Genomic DNA, 19,024 nt, shown 5'->3' with positions numbered 1-19,024 from the left:
ATCCTATCTAGCTAATCAAAGTTGTAAACATTGTCACCTGCTTTTGGCGGGAGGGAGAGTCGTTTTGCGTCATTTGCGGAGCCTTACGCACATCACGTACAGGACGCCTCGCTCTGCGGCTAGTAGCTACTGTGTGTTCTTCGCCTCAACACGGAGTGCCGGTCAAACTAAACGTCTTAAAATTTGATTGGATATATTGAAATATATGAACAGTTTGATTCATGGATTAAATCCTGACACAACACTGACTTAAAACACTTGCAGCTTGTTTTCAGAGCTGGTTTTGTTTCTATTTGGGACTTCATTTCCGGTATGAAGGCAGGAGGCGGAAACAACGAAAGCAATATAATTAAATACACCTCAACATTTTTACAACTTATTTTTTAATGTTTATACTATAGTGTTACCTTTGGAAGAGTTCAATTCAATTGTATCTTTCATATATTTTTTAATTTTCAGACTCTGCTGGGATTTTGATGCAGTTGTTATTCTCCTCCCTATACAGATAGCGTAAACAATCCAGTTGTGTGGATAAACTGTTTCCATTAACTTTTATTATTATATATTATTATTATCATACATTCCATTGATCTGATCATGACCATACATGTCTATATGTCTCCAAGGGGCGCCAGGTTTCCATTAAAGTTCCTTCTAAATGCAACGTGTGTAGTAATTTGTGCCCCGCCTCTGGAAATCATTCATTTGTTCTTGGAAAAAAATATGAATGCAATAAAATAAGATATTGAAATAAAACATTGATACAAATAGGAAACATTCACTTTGCTGACATATTAAGTCATGAAACCCTGGTTTTCAAATGTCAAGGAAAATAATGAAATGATCCATATCCTGTTAAATCCATAGATTTACACATTTTTTGATCATAATAAAGGAAATTGTACTGATTTCTCTGTTAGGGTCCTGCACTAAAAGAGAAAAAATACATTACAGATATTGATCAGGCATAAGAACTATTTAAGTAAACAGCAGTTTGAATTTCAATGTGTAAGAATGTTGATTTTATCATAAGCAGTGATGGACACCAAGGGTAAAGAGACACAAAATAAGAGCACCACCTACACAAATCTAAACATCATTAACATTCAAAACAAAATGATATTTAACTAAAGCCTACAGGGTTTGGTTGACAGCTGCCCACTGGGAAGAGCAGAGCAGGAACCTCACAGTGATGAACACTGAGCATCAAAGATGGAAACATAAATTTAACTCTTTGATGACTCCTGTCTACACAAATTCAACAGTGTCTCCAAAACAATAAAGCCAAAATCCAGCATGGAGCGGCTGAGTGAATGTGGTCTGGACTCTGTGGAGGAGAGTCATGGTTTCAGACACATTGTAGAAGGACAGAAGACCTGCACTGTGATCCAGGTACACTCCTATTTTGTAGGAATCAAAGAATGAGAGGGGAGTCGAGATGAGATTATGTCGAAATTGACAACTTTGGCCGGAATCATATAATGACCAAGACTTTTCATTGAACCCAAATTGACTTCCTTGCGATGTTCTGTCAATATCCTTGTATGCCACTGCTACTCCAACTCCTGTACCGCTCCACTCCACCTCCCAGTAGCAACGCCCAGTCAGACTCTCTGTACTCAGGACCTGACATATAGAAGTGAATCTGTCTGGGTGAGGAGAATATGACCATTTGTTGTTCATAAATGTTACCTCTCTGTTTCCCTTGTAAAATGACAGACGTGCGTGTGGTGTGTTTGGATCCATTGTGATTTTACGCGAATTCAGCTCTGGTCCTCGGCACTGCTGGTGACAGTAAGACATCCACATCAATCAGTGAGATGTTGTCCCATTCCCCGCTCAAAATTTCCTGTAGTTTATTTGTGATCGCTGACAGAGTGGCCGTCACCTCCTCAAAGTATCTCACAGGACAGATCTTGATGTCTGAGTGTGATGATTCACTGAGATGGTCCTCCATGGTGGACAGCTGCTGCAGCTCAGCGTCTCTCCTACTCAGCTCAGCGATCTCCTGCTCCAGCTTCTCCTGAAGCTCTTCAGCTCGGCTCACTTCAGTTTTCTGCTGGGATCTGATCTGCTGCATCACCTCAGGCCTTCTTTTCACTATGACACTTATCTGCTGGCTGATCTGCTCACTGTTCCTCACTGCTTCATCAGCAGAGCGATCGATGGCCTCCACCTCCTGCTGAAGCACCGTCACGTCTTTCTTTCTGTCCTGGATTTTCTGCTGAACCTTTTGTTGACTCTCCCCGAGCTCTCTCTGCATCTGAGACTTCGCTGCTGCTGCTGAGACTATGTCATGGCCTTTATGTTCATCCACAGAGCAGAGATAACAGATACACTGCCGATCAGTGCGGCAGAACATCTTCATTACCTCATTATGATTAGAGCAGATGTTGTCCCGAAACTTCTTGGAGGCGCTGACAAGCTTGTGATTTTTGAAGCCAGGTGAGTCATAGTGAGGCTGGAGGTGTTTCTCACAGTAAGAGACCAGACAAACCAGACACGACTTGATGGCTTTCAGTTTTCTCCCAGTACAGAAATCACAACCAACATCTGCAGGTCCAGCATAGCAGCGATTATCAGGAGCAGCTTGGAGGTCCATGTTCTTCAACTTCTCCACTAAATCAGCCAACATGGTGTTTTTCCCCAGGACAGGCCTCGGAGTAAAGGTCTGTCTGCACTGAGGGCAGCTGTAGATTTCCTTCTCATCCTCTTCATCCCAGAAGTTATTAATACATAACATGCAGTAGCTGTGTCCACAGGGAACAGTCACCGGCTCCTTCAGCAGATCCAGACAGACCGAACAGCCGATTATTTCTTGATGCAGCTGAAGTTCTTGCTGCGCCATTTCACCTCTCTGCGACAGTGAACACCTGAGTTTCACCTTCCCAGAAATGAGATTGTACATAAAAGTCCTCCTTTCCGGTTGTTGCTTTACTTCACTGCTGATCTGTGAATGTGGCTATTCAGGTCTGAACTCAAGCAAACGTGGCTTACACCCATCTTTACATTAACAGATCTGTGAAAGGGCAGAGCGGGAAATGTGTGAGCAAAGTTCAGGCCCATCAGGTTCTGGTTCATTCCAGGGAAGCTTAAGTGACTGTGGCCATATTCCATTGTGCTGTCTTGTAACCTTTGTAACGTTTCTATATCGGGGCATCAGTTGTATGTTATCTATCTTACATCAAAATATATTCAATATAAATGAGTGAGGCCACATCGTCACAAACCCCCTTTCTTTTGTAATTATGCTGGGATATTGTCATAGTTTCATAGGAAAGCACGTACGTTTTCTGTTAGTGTGGCCATAGGCAGCTTCAATGGTCAAACAGTTAGCAGAAAAGTCAGATGGTTGTTTGAAATAGGACACACATAAGCAGTGGCTTCCTGGAAATAAGATGAGTGTATTTGTCCTGGACACCGTGTATTAGTTATTACACTGATAATGAGTCTTCAAAAGAATGTTTATAAATGAAACTATGTGACTATAGTGGACATCATGAATGAAGTTGAAGCAGGAAAGCATGAGTTCTTACATGTGGCCTCAGGGGGGTTGCAATGTAGGAAACATGAATATTGGAAGCATACAACAACCTGTGGCTTTTGGGAGGCTGCATTGACTTGGTCTGGTTTATTTATCTCCCCCATCAGCCCAACCTTACCCCTAACCTAAGCCTCCCCTGGCCCTTCATCCTCGCCCCCTACACCCTCCTGCCGCACTCTTTTGGGCAGAGACAATCTTTTATTGTCCATCTGTTCTTGAGTTTCCCAACATACAGATGTTCCATGATGTTATCTTTTGAAGTATTACAAAAACACACTGAGATTATTTATACAAAACACCCTTGTTCCATTTCTTCATGCTCAGTTCTTCCATATGTCCACGTGTTCACTGAGGCTACATTTCATTATATGTCCACGAGGAGGCGACAATGCCCTTTCCACAGTTCAGTAAAATGACTGACAGAGGTCACTTACACAGCTGTAGGTGACCAATTTTTGATTGTCTTTAAAACTGTGTTCACTGCCATCTAATCATTTCTAACCTTTTCTAAGATGTAGAATTTGTTTCAATTGTGTCGCTTTTCATTTGCATCTTCATTTGCATTTATCAGTGCTTTCAGTTCTCTTAGTACCAGAAACAGTTATGTAAAGATACATTCAGATATAAGTACAAATGTAAGGAAGGAAGGCACCATAAACTGATTTCGGCCATGAGAGGTATTTTTATTGATCCTCAAGTAAGAGCAGAGAGAATACACCAAATAAATATTGATCCCATGAACATGAAACAGAATGGCTCAGCACAGGCTGAGTAATATATTCTTTGATAACCAAGACTTGACCGGATTTAAAAAGACGTAAAGTGTAGAAGCGGAGGGTTTGAATTTTGAATTTTCAATCAAATCAAATGTTGATTATTGGAATAAAGTTTATAACTGTTTTTCCCAAAAAAAGCACAATATAAAAGTATCTACAGGTGCATCCCCATAAATTAGAAAATTGTGGAAAAGTTCATTTATTTCAGGAATTCAATTCAAAAAGTGAAACTCTCATATATTATAGATTCATTACACACAAAGTGACATATTTCAAGCCTTTATTTGTTTTCATTTTGATAATTATGGCTTAGAAGCTCAAGAAAACCAAATTCTGAGGAGTCATTTGCGTCATTTGCGGAGCCTTACGCACATTACGTACAGGACGCCCCGCCCTGCTAGCAGCTACTGTGTGTTCTTCGCCTCAACACGGAGTGCTGGTCAAACTAAACGTCTTAAATTTTTATTGGGTATATCGAAGTATATGAATAGTTGGATTCATGGATTAAATACTGACACAACACTGATTTAAAACACTTGCAGCTTGTTTTCGGAGCTGGTTTTGTTTCTATTTGGGACTTGATTTCCGGTATGAAACCAGGAGGCGGAAACAAGGAAAGCGATATAATAAAATACACCTCAACATTTTTACAACTTATTTTTTAATGTTTATACTATAGTGTTACCTTTGGAATAGTTCAATTCAATTGTATTTTCTGTCTTTTTTTGACTTTTCAGGCTCTGCTGGGATTTTGCTGCAGTTGGTATTCTCCTCCCTTTAGTGAAAAAAAGAAGCGTAAACAATCCAGTTGTGTGGATTGAATGTTTCCTTTAACTTTAATTATTATTTATTATTATCATACATTCCATTAATCTGATCATGACCATACGTGTCTAAATGTCTCCAAGGGGCGCCAGATATCCATTAAAGTTCCTTCAAAATGCAATATGTCTAGTAATCTGTGCCCCGTCTCTGGAAATCATTCATTTGTTCAAAAAAAATATGATTGCAATAAAATAATATATAATAAAAAAAACATTAATACAAATAGAAAACATTCACTTTGCTGACATATTAAGTCATGAAACCCTGGTTTTCAACTTCACATTCATTCAGCCGCAGTCAAAAGAATTGCTGCATCAGCAATGTAAAGGTAAATAATGAAATGATCCACATCCTGTTTAATTTATAGATTTACACATTTTTTGATCATAATCAAGAAAATTTTACCGATTTCTCTGTTAGGGTCCTGCAGTAAAAGAGAAAATACATTACCGATATTGAGCAGGCATAAGAACTATTTAGAGTAAACAGCAGTTTGAATTTCAATGTGTACGAATGTTGATTATATCATAAGCAGTAATGAACACCAAGAGTAAAGAGACACAAAATAAGAGCACCACCTACTGGAAGATAAAACAGGAAACCTACACAAATCTAAACATCATTAACATTCAAAACAATGATATTTAACTAAAGCCTACAGGGTTTGGTTGACAGCTGCTCACTGGGAAGAGCAGGAACCTCACAGTGATGAACACTGAGCATCAAAGATGGAAACATAAATTTAACTGTTTGATGACTCCTGTCTACACAAATTCAACAGTGTCTCCACAATGAAAAAGCCAAAATCCAGCATGGAGCGGCTGAGTGAATGTGGTCTGATGTGTGAGGAGGAGAGTCATGGTTTCAGTTTCAGACACGCTGTAGTAGGACAGAAGACCTGCACTGTGATCCAGGTACACTCCTATTTTGCAGGCCTGACAGGATGAGAGGGGAGTCGAGATGCAATTTTGTCGAAATTGACAACTTTGGCCGGAAGCATATAATGACCAAGACTTTTCATTGTACCCAAATTTATCTTCTCGCGATGTTCTGTCAATATCCTTGTATGCCACTGCTACTCCAACTGATGACCCGCTCCACTCCACCTCCCAGTAGCAACGCCCAGTCACACTCTCTGTACTCAGGACCTGACATACAGAAGTGAATCTGTCTGGGTGAGGAGAATATGACATTCTGTTGTTCATAAATGTTACCTCTCTGTTTCCCTCGGATAATGACAGACGTGCGTGTGGTGTGTTTGGATCCATTGTGATTTCAAGTGAATATCTTAAGCATCCAGCTCTGGTCCTCGGCACTGCTGGTGACAGTAAGACATCCACATCAACCAGTGAGATGTTGTCCCATTCCTTACTCAAAATGTCCTGTAGTTTCTTCGTGACCGCTGACAGAGCGGCCGTCAACTCCTCAAAGTACCTCACAGGATAGATCTTGACGCTGTCTGAGTGTGATGATTCACTGAGATGTGGCAGCGAGAGGTAATTGGAGAGAAATTGGGTGTGATCCTCCATGTCTGACAGCTGCTGCAGCTCAGCATCTTTCCTACTCAGCTCAGCGATCTCCTGCTCCAGCTTCTCCTGAAGCTCTTCCGCTTGACTCACTTTAGCTTTCTGCTGGGATCTGATCTGCTGCTTCACCTCAGATCTTTTTTCCTCTATGACATGGATCAGCTGGGTGAAGAACTGCTCACTGTCCCTCGCTGCTTCATCAGCAGAGCGATCGATGGCCTCCACCTCCTGCTGAAGCACCGTCACGTCTTTCTTTCTGTCCTGGATTTTCTGCTGGACCTTTTGTCGACTCTCCCCGAGCTCTCTCTGCATCTTAGTCCTCGCTGCTGCAGCTGTGACTATGTCATGGCCTTTATGTTCTTCCACAGAGCAGAGATAACAGATACACTGCTGATCAGTGCGGCAGAACATCTTCATTACCTCATCATGATTAGAGCAGATGTTGTCCTGAAGCTTCTTGGAGGGGTCGACCAGCTTGTGATTTTTGAAGCCAGGTGAGTTGAAGTGAGGCTGGAGGTGTTTCTCACAGAAAGAGACCAGACAAACCAGACACGACTTGATGGCTTTCAGTTTTCTCCCAGTACAGGAATCACAACCAACATCTGCGGGTCCAGCATAGCAGTGATCGGCAGGAGCAGCTTGGAGGTCCATGTTCTTCAACTCCTCCACTAAATCAGCCAACATGGTGTTTTTCCCCAGGACAGGCCTCGGAGTAAAGGTCTGTCTGCACTGAGGGCAGCTGTAGATTTCCTTCTCATCCTCTCCATCCCAGAAGTTTTTAATACATATCATGCAGTAGCTGTGTCCACAGGGAACAGTCACCGGCTCCTTCAGCAGATCCAGACAGATCGAACAGCAGATTTTTTCTTGATGCAGCTGAAATTCTTGCTGCGCCATTTCACCTCTCTGCGACAGTGAACACCTGAGTTTCACCTTCCCAGAAATGAGATCGTACATAAAGCTCCTCCTTTCCGGTTGTTGTTTTACTTCACTGCTGATCTGTGAATGTGGCTATTCAGGTCTGAACTCAAGCAAACGTGGGTTACACGTACACAGGCCCATCAGGTTCTGGTTCATTCCAGGGAAGCTTAAGTGACTGTGATCATATTCCATTGTGCTGTCGTGTAACCTTTGTAACGTTTCTATAGCGGGGCATCAGTTGTATGTTATCTATCTTACATCAAAATATATTCAATATAAATGAGTGAGGCCACATTGTCACAAACCCCCTTTCTTTTGTAATTATGCTGGGATATTGTCATAGTTTCATAGGAAAGCACGTATGTTTTCTGTTAGTGTGGCCATAGGCAGCTTCAATGGTCAAACAGTTAGCAAAAAAGTCAGATGGTTGTTTGAAATAGGACACACATAAGCAGTGGCTTCTTGGAAATAAGATGAGTGTATTTGTCCTGATCACTGTGTACTAGTTATTACACTGATAATGAGTCTTCAAAAGAATGTTTATAAATGAAACTATGTGACTATAGTGGACATCATGAATGAAGTTGAAGCAGGAAAGCATGAGTTCTTACATGTGGCCTCAGGGGGGTTGCAATGTAGGAAACATGAATATTGGAAGCATACAACAACCTGTGGCTTTGGGGAGGCTGCATTGACTTGGTCTGGTTTATTTATCTCCCCCATCAGCCCAACCTTACCCCTAACCTAAGCCTCCCCTGGCCCTTCATCCTCGCCCCCTACACCCTCCTGCCGCACTCTTTTGGGCAGAGACAATCTTTTATTGTCCATCTGTTCTTGAGTTTCCCCACGTACAGATGGTTCATGATGTTATTTTTTGAAGTATTACAAAAACACACTGATCTTCCAGATTATTTATACAAAACACCCTTATTCCATTTCTTCATGCTCAGTTCTTCCATATGTCCACGTGTTCACTGAGGCTACATTTCATTATATGTCCACGAGGAGGCGACAATGTCCTTTCCACATTTCAGTAAAATGACTGACAGAGGTCACTTATACAGATGAAGGTGACCAATTTTTGATTGACTTTAAAACTGTGTTCACTGCCATCTTGTCATTTCCAACCTTTTCTCAGATGTAAAATGTGTTTGTATTGTGTCGCTTTTCATTTGCATTTTCATGTGCATTTATCAGTGCTTTCAGTTCTCTTAGTACCAGAAACAGTTATGCAAAGATACATTCAGATATAAGTACAAATGTAAGGAAGGAAGGCACCATAAACTGATTTCGGCCATGAGAGGTATTTTTATTGATCCTCAAGTAAGAGCAGGGAGAGAATACACCAAATAAATATTGATCCCATGAACATGAAACGGAATGGCTCAGCACAGGCTGAGTAATATATTCTTTGATAACCAAGACTTGACCGGTTTTAAAAGGATGTAAACTGTAGAAGCGGAGGGTTTTAATTTTCAAATTTCAATCAAATCAAATATTGATTATTGGAATAAAGTTTATAACTGTTTTTCAAAAAAAGCACAATATAAAAGTATCTACAGGTGCATCCCCATAAATTAGAATATTGTGGAAAAGTTCATTTATTTCAGGAATTCAATTCAAAAAGTGAAACACTCATATATTATAGATTCATTACACACAAGGCGAAATATTTCAAGCCTTTATTTGTTTTCATTTTGATAATTATGGCTTAGAAGCTCAAGAAAACCAAATCCAGAGGAGTCATTTGCGTCATTTGCGGAGCCTTACGCACATTACACTACTCTAGCTCTAGTTATGCTCTTAGCTGTTGGTTTAGGAAGGAAATGCGCTTACGATTTCTTGTGACCTGAAGTTCTTTTATCTACCTTTGTTGAACACACTTATTGTAAGTCGCTTTGGATAAAAGCGTCTGCTAAATGACCGTAATGTAATGTAATGTAATGTACGTACAGGACGCCCCGCCCTGCTAGCAGCTACTGTGTGTTCTTCGCCTCAACACGGAGTGCTGGTCAAACTAAACGTATTAAATTTTTATTGGGTATATCGAAGTATATGAATAGTTGGATTCATGGATTAAATACTGACACAACACTGATTTAAAACACTTGCAGCTTGTTTTCGGAGCTGGTTTTGTTTCTATTTGGGACTTGATTTCCGGTATGAAAGCAGGAGGCGGAAACAAGGAAAGCGATATAATAAAATACACCTCAACATTTTTACAACTTATTTTTTAATGTTTATACTATAGTGTTACCTTTGGAATAGTTCAATTCAATTGTATTTTCTGTCTTTTTTTGACTTTTCAGGCTCTGCTGGGATTTTGCTGCAGTTGGTATTCTCCTCCCTTTAGTGAAAAAAAGAAGCGTAAACAATCCAGTTGTGTGGATTGAATGTTTCCTTTAACTTTTATTATTATTTATTATTATTATACATTCCGTTGATCTGATCTTGACCATACATGTGTATATGTCTCCAAGGGGCGCCAGGTTTCCATTAAAGTTCCTTCAAAATGCAATATGTTTAGTAATCTGTGCCCCGCCTCTGGAAATCATTCATTTGTTCTTGGAAAAAAATATGAATGCAATAAAATAATATATTAAAATAAAACATTAACACAAATAGGAAACATTCACTTTGCTGACATATTAAGTCATGAAACCCTGGTATTTCAACTTCATATTCAGTCTTCCGCACAGTCAAAAGAATTGCTGCATCAGCAATGTAAAGGAAAATAATGAAATGATCCACATCCTGTTTAATTTATAGATTTAAACATTTGTTGATCATAATAAAGGAAATTGTACCGATTTCTCTGTTAGGAAAATACATTACATATATTGAACAGGCATAAGAACTATTTAGAGTAAACAGCAGTTTGAATTTCAATGTTTACAAATGTTGATTTTATCATAAGCAGTGATGAACACCAAGAGTAAAGAGACACAAAATAAGAGCACCACCTACTGGAAGATAAAACAGGAAACCTACACACATCTAAACATCATTAACATTCAGAAAAAAATGATATTAAACTAAAGCCTACAGAGTTTGGTTGACAGTTGATCACTGGGAGAGCAGGAACCTCACAGTGATGAACACTGAGCATCAAAGATGGAAACATAAATTTAACCTTTTGATGACTCCAGTCTACGCAATTTAACAGTGTCTCCAAAACTTTTAAGCCAAAATCCAGCATAGAGCGGCTGAGTGAATGTGGTCTGGACTCTGTGGAGGAGAGTCATGGTTTCAGACACACTGTAGAAGGACAGAAGACCTGCACTGTGATCCAGGTACACTCCTATTTTGTAGGACTCAAAGAATGAGAGGGGAGTAGAGATGAGATTATGTCGAAATTGACAACTTTGGCCGTAATCATATAAAGACCAAGACTTTTTGTTGTACCCAAATTGACCTCCTTGCGATGTTCTGTCAATATCCTTGTATGCCACTGCTACTCCAACTGATGACCCGCTCCACTCCACCTCCCAGTAGCAACGCCCAGTCAGACTCTCTGTACTCAGGACCTGACATATAGAAGTGAATCTGTCTGGGTGAGAAGAATATGACATTTTTTCTTTTAAAAATTTTACCTGAGTGTTTTTCCTGGATAATGACAGACGTGCGTGTGGTGTGTTTGGATCCATTGTGATTTCATGTGAATATCTTAAGAAATCAGCTCTGGTCTCGGGCTCTGCTGGTGACAGTGAAATATCCACATCAACCAGTGAGATGTTGTCCCATTCCTTACTCAAAATGTCCTGTAGTTTATTTGTGACCGCTGTGAGAGCGGCCGTCACCTCCTCAAAGTTCCTCACAGGATAGATCTTGATGTCTGAGTGTGATGATTCACTGAGATGTGGCAGTGAGAGGTAATTGGAGAGAAACTGGGCGTTATCCTCCATGGTGGACAGCTGCTGCAGCTCAGCGTCTCTCCTACTCAGCTCAGCGATCTCCTGCTCCAGCTTCTCCTGAAGCTCTTCAGCTCGATTCACTTCAGCTTTCTGCTTGGATCTGATCTGCTGCATCATCTCAGGCCTTCTTTTCTCTATGACATGGATCAGCTGGGTGAAGAGCTGCTCACTGTCCCTCACTGCTTCATCAGCAGAGCGATCGATGGCCTCCACCTCCTGCTGAAGCACCGTCACGTCTTTCTTTCTGTCCTGGATTTTCTGCTGGACTTTTTGTTGACTCTCCCCGAGCTCTCTCTGCATCTCAGTCCTCGCTGCCGCTGCTGAGACTATGTCATGGCCTTTATGTTCATCCACAGAACAGAGATAACAGATACACTGCTGATCAGTGCGGCAGAACATCTTCATTACCTCATCATGATTAGAGCAGATGTTGTCCTGAAGCTTCTTGGAGGCGTCGACAAGCTTGTGATCTTTGAAGCCAGGAGAGTTGTAGTGAGGCTGGAGGTGTTTCTCACAGTAAGAGACCTGACAAACCAGACAAGACCTGATGGCTTTCAGTTTTCTCCCAGTACAGGAATCACAACCAACATCTGCAGGTCCAGCATAGCAGCGATCATCAGGGGCAGCTTGGAGGTCCATGTTCTTCAACTTCTCCACTAAATCGGCCAACGTGGTGTTTTTCCCCAGGACGGGCCTCGGAGTAAAGGTCTGTCTGCACTGAGGGCAGCTGTAGATTTCCTTCTCATCCTCTCCATCCCAGAAGTTTTCAATACATCTCATGCAGTAGCTGTGTCCACAGGGAACAGTCACCGGCTCCTTCAGCAGATCCAGACAGATCGAACAGCAGATTATTTCTTGCTGCGCCATTTCGCCTCTCTGCTGCGACAGTGAACGCCTGAATTTCCCTTTCCCAGAAAATGAGATCTTACATTAAGCTCCCCCTCCCGGTTGTTGTTTCACTTCACTGCTGATCTGTAAATGTGGCTCGTCAGCTCTGAACTCAAGCAAACGTGGCTTACACCCATCTTTACAGTAACAGATCTGTGAAGAGGCAGAGGAGGAAATGTGTGAGCAAAGTTCACTCCCATCATGTTCTGGTTCGTTCCAGGAAAGCGAAAGTTACTGTGACCATATTCCATTGTGCTGTCTTGTAACCTTTGTAACGTTTCTTTAGCGTGGCAAAAGTTGTATGTTATCTATCTTACATCAAAATATATTCAATATAAATGAGTGAGGGTACATTGTCACAAACCCCCTTTCCTTTGTTATTATGCTGGGATATACAGGTACATCTCAAAAAATTAGAATATCATGAAAAAGTCCAATATTTTTTGTCACTCATCTCAGAAAGTGAAACCCATATATTATATAGATAAATGACACATAGAGTGAAATATTTCAAGCCTTTATTTCTTGAAATTTCGATTATTATGCTTACAGCTAACGGAAACACAAAATTTAGTGTCTCAGAAAATTAGAATATTACATAAGATCAATCAAAAAAGGATATTTTAAACAGAAATGTCAGGCTTCTGAATTAATGTTTATTTCTATGCACTCAATACTTGGTTGGGCCTACTTTTGCATGAATTTCTGCATCAATGCGCTGTGGCATGGAGGCGATCAGCCTGGGGCATTGCTCAGGTGTAATGGAAGCCCATAGATTCTGTATGGGGTTCAGGTCAGGCGAGTTTGCCGGCCAATCAAGCACAGTAACACCATGGTCACTGAACCAGCTTTTGATACCTTTGGCAGTGTGGGCAGGTGCCAAGTCCTCCATGAAGTGCTCTAAAATTTCCTGGTAGATGGCTGCATTGACCAACACCAGCACATGACATGACTGTTGCTCCGTGGTCCAAAGTCCTCTTTTCAGATGACAGTAAATGTTGCATGTCATTTGGAAATCAAGGTCCCAGAGTTTGCATTAAGAGTGGAGAGGCACAGAATCCACGTTGCTTGAAGTCCAGTGTGAAGTTTCCACAGTCCGTGATGATTTGGGCTGCCATGTCATGTGCTGGTGTTGGTCAACTGTGTTCTCTGAAGTCCACAGTCAATACAGCCATCTACCAGGACATTTTAGAGCACTTCATGATTCCTTCTGCTGACAAGCTTTATGGAGATGCTGATTTCATTTTCCAGCAGGACTTGCCACCTGCCCACACTGCCAAAGGTACTAAAAGCTGGTTCAGTGACCATGGTGTTACTGTGCTTGATTGGCCAGCAAACTCGCCTGACCTGAAACCCATAGAGAATCTATGGGGTATTGTCAAGAGGAAGATGAGAGACACCAGACCCAACAATGCAGATGACCTGAAGGCCGCTATCGAAGCAATCTGGGCTTCCATTACACCTGAGCAGTGCCCCAGGCTGATCGGGAGCATTCCTATGTTCCCTCAGCCCTATGTTACCTCAGCCCTATGTTCCCTCAGCCCTATGTTCCCTCATTTCTAAGATTTTTTTCAAAATTAGGCCCTTTGTTCATTTCTAAGATTAGATAACCCTAACCCTAACCCTAACCCTTACCCTTAGTAGAAATGAGGGAACATAGGGCTGAGGGAACATAGGGCCTAATTTTGAAAAAAATCTTAGAAATGAGGGAACATAGGGCTGAGGGAACATAGGGCCTCATTTTGAAAAAAATCTTAGAAATTAGGGAACATAGGGCTGTGGGACCATTGGGCTGACCCCGGCTGATCGCCTCCATGCCATGGCGCATTGATGCAGAAATTCATGCAAAAGCGTTGCATAGAAATAAACATTAATTCAGAAGCCTGACATTTCTGTTTAAAATATCCTTTTTTGATTGATCTTATGTAATATTCTAATTTTCTGAGACACTGAATTTTGTGTTTCTGTTGGCTGTAAGCATAATAATCGAAATTTCAAGAAATAAAGGCTTGAAATATTTCACTCTATGTGTCATTTATCTATATAATATATGGGTTTCACTTTCTGAGATGAGTGACAAAAAATATTGGACTTTTTCATGATATTCTAATTTTTTGAGATGTACCTGTAGTCAGTTTCATAGGAAAGCAGGAATATGTACTGTAAGTGTGGCCATAGGCAGCTTCAATAGTCAAACAGTTAGCAAAAACGTCAGATTGTTGTTTGAAATAGGACACACATAAGCAGTGGCTTCCTGGAAAAAAGATAAATGTATTTGTTCTGAACACCGTGTACTAGTTATTACACTGATAATGAGTCTTCAAAAGAATGTTTATAAATGAAACTATGTGACTATAGTGGACATCATGAATGAAATTGAAGCAGGAAAGCATGAGTACTTACATGTGGCCTCAGGGGGGTTGCAATGTAGGAAACATGAATATTGGAGACATGGTTGGAATATTTACTTGTGGCTTGACTTGGTCTGGTTTATTTTTGTTCTTCCCTCACAGTGGTCATCTGAAAAGACCCAAGTAAACCCAAAGAGTGTGTTTCTCGTCCATCGTTCCAACCTTACCCCCCTACACCCTCCTGCCGCACTCTTATGGACAAAGACAATCTTTTATTGTCCATCTGTTCTTGAGTTTCCCCACGTACAGATGGTCCATGATGTTATCTTTTGAAGTATTACAAAAACACACTGATCTTGCAGATTTATATAAAACATACACATATTCACTGAGGCTGCATTTTGTTGTATGTCCACAAGGAGGCGACAATGTCCTTTCCACAGTTCCACAGAGGTCACCTTATTTAGATTGTCTTTAAAACTGTGTTCACTGCCATCTAATCATTTCTAACCTTTTCTCAGATGTAAAATTTGTTTGTATGGTGTCGCTTTTCATTTGCCTCTTCATTTGCATTTAACAGTGCTTTCAGTTCTCTTACGTACCAGAAACAGTTATGCAAAGATATCTTCAGAAAGTACAAATATAAGGAAGGAAGGCACCATTAACTGATTTCGGCCATGAGAGGTATTTTTATTGATCCGCAAGTAAGAGCAGAGAGAATACACCAAATAAATATTGATCCCATGAACATGAAACAGAATGGCTCAGCACAGGCTGAGTAATATATTCTTTGATAACCAAGACTTGACCGGTTTTAAAAGGACGTAAACTGTGGAAGTGGAAGGTTTTCATTTTTTCAATTTTCAATCAAATCAAATATTGATTATTGGAATTAAGTTTATAACTGTTTTTCAAGAAAAGCACAATATAAAAGTATCTACAGGTGCATCTCGGTAAATTAGAATATTGTGGAAAAGTTCATTTATTTCAGGAATTCAATTCAAAAAGTGAAACTATCATATATTATAGATTCATTTCACACAAAGTGCAACATTTCAAGCCTTTATTTGTTTTAATTTTGGTAATTATGGCTTAGAAGCTCATGAAAACCAAATTCAGAGGAGTCATTTGCGTCATTTGCGGAGCCTTACGCACATTATGTACAGGACGCCCCGCTCTGCTAGCAGCTACTGTCAGTTCGTGCGCCTCAACACGGAGTGCTGGTCAAACTAAACGTCTTAAAATTTTATTGGGTATTTTAAAATATATGAACAGTTTGATTCATGGATTAAATACTGACACAATAATGATTTAAAACACTTGCAGCTTGTTTTCGGAGCTGGTTTTGTTTCTATTTGGGACTTGATTTCCGGTATGAAAGCAGGAGGCGGAAACAAGGAAAGCAATATAATAAAATACAACAACAATTTTACAACAACTTTACAACTTTTTTTTAGGTTTATACTATAGTGTTACCTTTGGAATAGTTCAATTCAATTGTATCTTTCATATATTTTTTGACTTTTCAGGCTCCGCTGGGATTTTGCTGCAGTTGTTATTCTCCTCCCTTAATGAAAAAAAGAAGCGTAAACAATCCAGTTGTGTGGAATTTCTCTTTCCTTTAACTTTTATTATTACTTATTATTATTATACATTCCATTGATCTGATCATGAACATACATGTCTATATGTCTCCAAGGGGCGCCAGGTTTCCATTAAAGTTCCTTCAAAATGCAATATGCCTAGTAATCTGTGCCCCGCCTCTGGAAATCATTCATTTGTTCTTGGAAAAAAATATGAATGCAATTAAAAAAATTTTTAAATAAAACATTAACACAAATAGGAAACATTCACTTTGCTGACATATTAAGTCATGAAACCCTGGTTTTCAACTTCATATTCATTCATGCACAGTCAAAAAAATTGCTGCATCAGAAATGTAAAGGTAAATAATGAAATGATCCATGTCCTGTTTAATTTATAGATTTACACATTTTTTGATCATAATAAAGAAAATTGTACGGATTTCTCTGTTAGGGTCCTGCAGTAAAAGAGAAAATACATTACAGATATTTAACAGGCAAAAGAACTATTTAGAGTAAACAGCATTTTCGAATTTCAATGTGTAAGAATGTTGATTTTATCATAAGCAGTAATGAACACCAAGAGTAAAGAGACACAAAATAAGAGCACCACCTACTGAAAGATAAAACAGGAAACCTACACACATCTAAACATCATTAACATTCAAAACAAAATGATATTAAACTAGAGCCTACAGGGTTTGGTTGACAGCTGCTCACTGGGAAGAGCAGGAACCTCACAGTGATGAACACTGAGCATCAAAGATGGAAACATAAATTTAACTCTTTGATGGCTCCTTTCTACACAAATTCAACAGTGTCTCCAAAACGATAAAGCCAAAATCCAGCATAGAGCGGCTGAGTGAATGTGGTCTGGACTCTGTGGAGGAGAGTCATAGTTTCAGACACACTGTAGAAGGACAGAAGACCTGCACTGTGATCCAGGTACACTCCTATTTTGCAGGACTGATAAGATGAGAGGGAAGTCGAGATGCAATTTTGTCGGAATTGACAACTTTGGCCGTAATCATATAATGACCAAGACTTTTCATTGAACCCGAATTTACCTTCTTGCGATGTTCTGTCAATATCCTTGTATGCCACTGCTACTCCAACTCCTGTACCGCTCCACTCCACCTCCCAGTAGCAACGCCCAGTCACACTCTCTGTACTCAGGACCTGACATACAGAAGTGAATCTGTCTGGGTGAGAAGAATATGAGTTTTTGTTGTCCGTAAATGATACCTCTCTGTTTCCCTCGGATAATGACAGACGTGCGTGTGGTGTGTTTGGATCCATTGTGATTTCATGTGAATATCTTAAGCATCCAGCTCTGGTCATGGGCACTGCTGGTGACAGTAAGACATCCACATCAACCAGTGAGATGTTGCCCCATTCCTCGCTCAAAATTTCCTGTAGTTTATTTGTGACCGCTGACAGAGCGGCCATCACCTCCTCAAAGTACCTCACAGGATAGATCTTGATGTCTGAGTGTGATGATTCGCTGAGATGTGGCAGTGAGAGGTAATTGGAGAGAAACTGGGCGTTATCCTCCATGGTGGACAGCTGCTGCAGCTCAGCGTCTCTCCTACTCAGCTCAGCAATCTCCTCCTCCAGCTTCTCCTGAAGCTCTTCAGCTCGACTCACTTCAGCCTTCTGCTGGGATCTGATCTGCTGCATCACCTCAGAGCTTCTTTCCACTATGAGACAGATCAGCTGGGTGAAGAGCTTCTCACTGTCCCTCACTGCTTCATCAGCAGAGCGATCGATGGCTTCCACCTCCTGCTGAAGCACCGTCACGTCTTTCTTTCTGTCCTGGATTTTCTGCTGGACTTTTTGTTGACTCTCCCCGAGCTCTCTCTGCATCTCAGTCCTCGCTGCTGCAGCTGTGACTATGTCATGGCCTTTATGTTCATCCACAGAGCAGAGATAACAGATACACTGCCGATCAGTGCGGCAGAACATCTTCATTACCTCATCATGATTAGAGCAGATGTTGTCCTGAAGCTTCTTGGACGGCTCGGCCAGCTTGTGATTTTTGAAGCCAGGTGAGTTGTAGTGAGGCTGGAGGTGTTTCTCACAGTAAGAGACCAGACAAACCAGACACGACTTGATGGCTTTCAGTTTTCTCCCAGTACAGGAATCACAACCAACATCTGCAGGTCCAGCATAGCAGCCATCATCAGGAGCAGCTTGGAGTTCCCTGTTCCTCAACTCCTCCACTAAATCGGCCAACATAGTGTTTTTCACCAGGACAGGCCTCGGTGTAAAGGTCTGTCTGCACTGAGGGCAGCTGTAGATTCCTTTCGCAACCTCTCCATCCCAGAAGTTTCCAATACATCTCATGCAGTAGCTGTGTCCACAGGGAATAGTCACCGGCTCCTTCAGCAGATCCAGACAGACCGAACAGCAGATTATTTCTTGCTGCGCCATTTCACCTCTCTCTGCGACAGTGACCACCTGAGTTTCACTTTCCCAGAAATGAGATCGTACTTTAAGCTCCTCCTTTCCGGTTGTTGTTTCACTTCACTGCTGATCTGTAAATGTGGCTTGTCAGCTCTGAACTTCAGCAAACGTGGGTTTTACCCATCTTTACATTTGCAGATCTGTGAAGGGGCAGAGCAGGACTGTTTGAGTAAAGTTCACGCCCATCATGTTCTGGTTCATTCCAGGGAAGCTTAAGTGACTGTGGCCAT

General features: G+C 41.0%; 3 protein-coding genes across 4 annotated transcripts; all 3 read right to left on the bottom strand.

Moving 5' to 3' along the window:
• Nucleotides 1–428: 428 nt before the first annotated feature.
• Nucleotides 429–7,578, bottom strand: LOC143004163 (uncharacterized). Its single transcript, XM_076155069.1, is given in 4 exon segments — nt 429–1,759; nt 1,761–2,884; nt 5,551–5,569; nt 5,914–7,578. Coding segments are annotated over 4 exon segments (3,309 nt in total). The 5' UTR covers nt 7,569–7,578; the 3' UTR covers nt 429–1,248.
• Nucleotides 7,579–9,975: 2,397 nt separating this feature from the next.
• On the bottom strand, nt 9,976–12,404 carry LOC143004059 (E3 ubiquitin/ISG15 ligase TRIM25-like). Of its 2 annotated transcripts, XM_076154902.1 has the most exons (3): nt 11,344–12,404; nt 11,008–11,119; nt 9,976–10,156 (listed from the first exon to the last, which is right to left on the bottom strand). In XM_076154902.1, the coding sequence occupies exons 1-2, from the start codon at nt 12,371–12,373 to the stop codon at nt 11,025–11,027; spliced, it is 1,125 nt and encodes a 374-aa protein (XP_076011017.1). In that variant the 5' UTR covers nt 12,374–12,404; the 3' UTR covers nt 9,976–10,156; nt 11,008–11,024. The 2 variants fall into 2 exon arrangements, with proteins under 2 accessions (XP_076011017.1, XP_076011018.1); XM_076154903.1 differs by lacking the exon at nt 9,976–10,156 and having other exon boundaries at nt 10,165–11,284; nt 11,393–12,404.
• Nucleotides 12,405–16,344: 3,940 nt separating this feature from the next.
• Nucleotides 16,345–18,808, bottom strand: LOC143004056 (tripartite motif-containing protein 16-like). Its single transcript, XM_076154896.1, has one exon. It carries the CDS (start codon nt 18,759–18,761, stop codon nt 17,130–17,132), a length of 1,632 nt encoding a protein of 543 aa, XP_076011011.1. The 5' UTR covers nt 18,762–18,808; the 3' UTR covers nt 16,345–17,129.
• Between the last annotated feature and the right edge of the window lie 216 nt (nt 18,809–19,024).

This window comes from Genypterus blacodes, unplaced genomic scaffold (assembly GCF_046128005.1).
Source record: "Genypterus blacodes isolate CSIRO-AG114 ecotype Tasmania unplaced genomic scaffold, CSIRO-AGI_Gbla_v1 ptg000064l_1, whole genome shotgun sequence".
In the NCBI taxonomy this organism is placed as follows: domain Eukaryota; kingdom Metazoa; phylum Chordata; class Actinopteri; order Ophidiiformes; family Ophidiidae; genus Genypterus; species Genypterus blacodes.
This window is presented reverse-complemented; position numbering and strand designations above follow the sequence as displayed.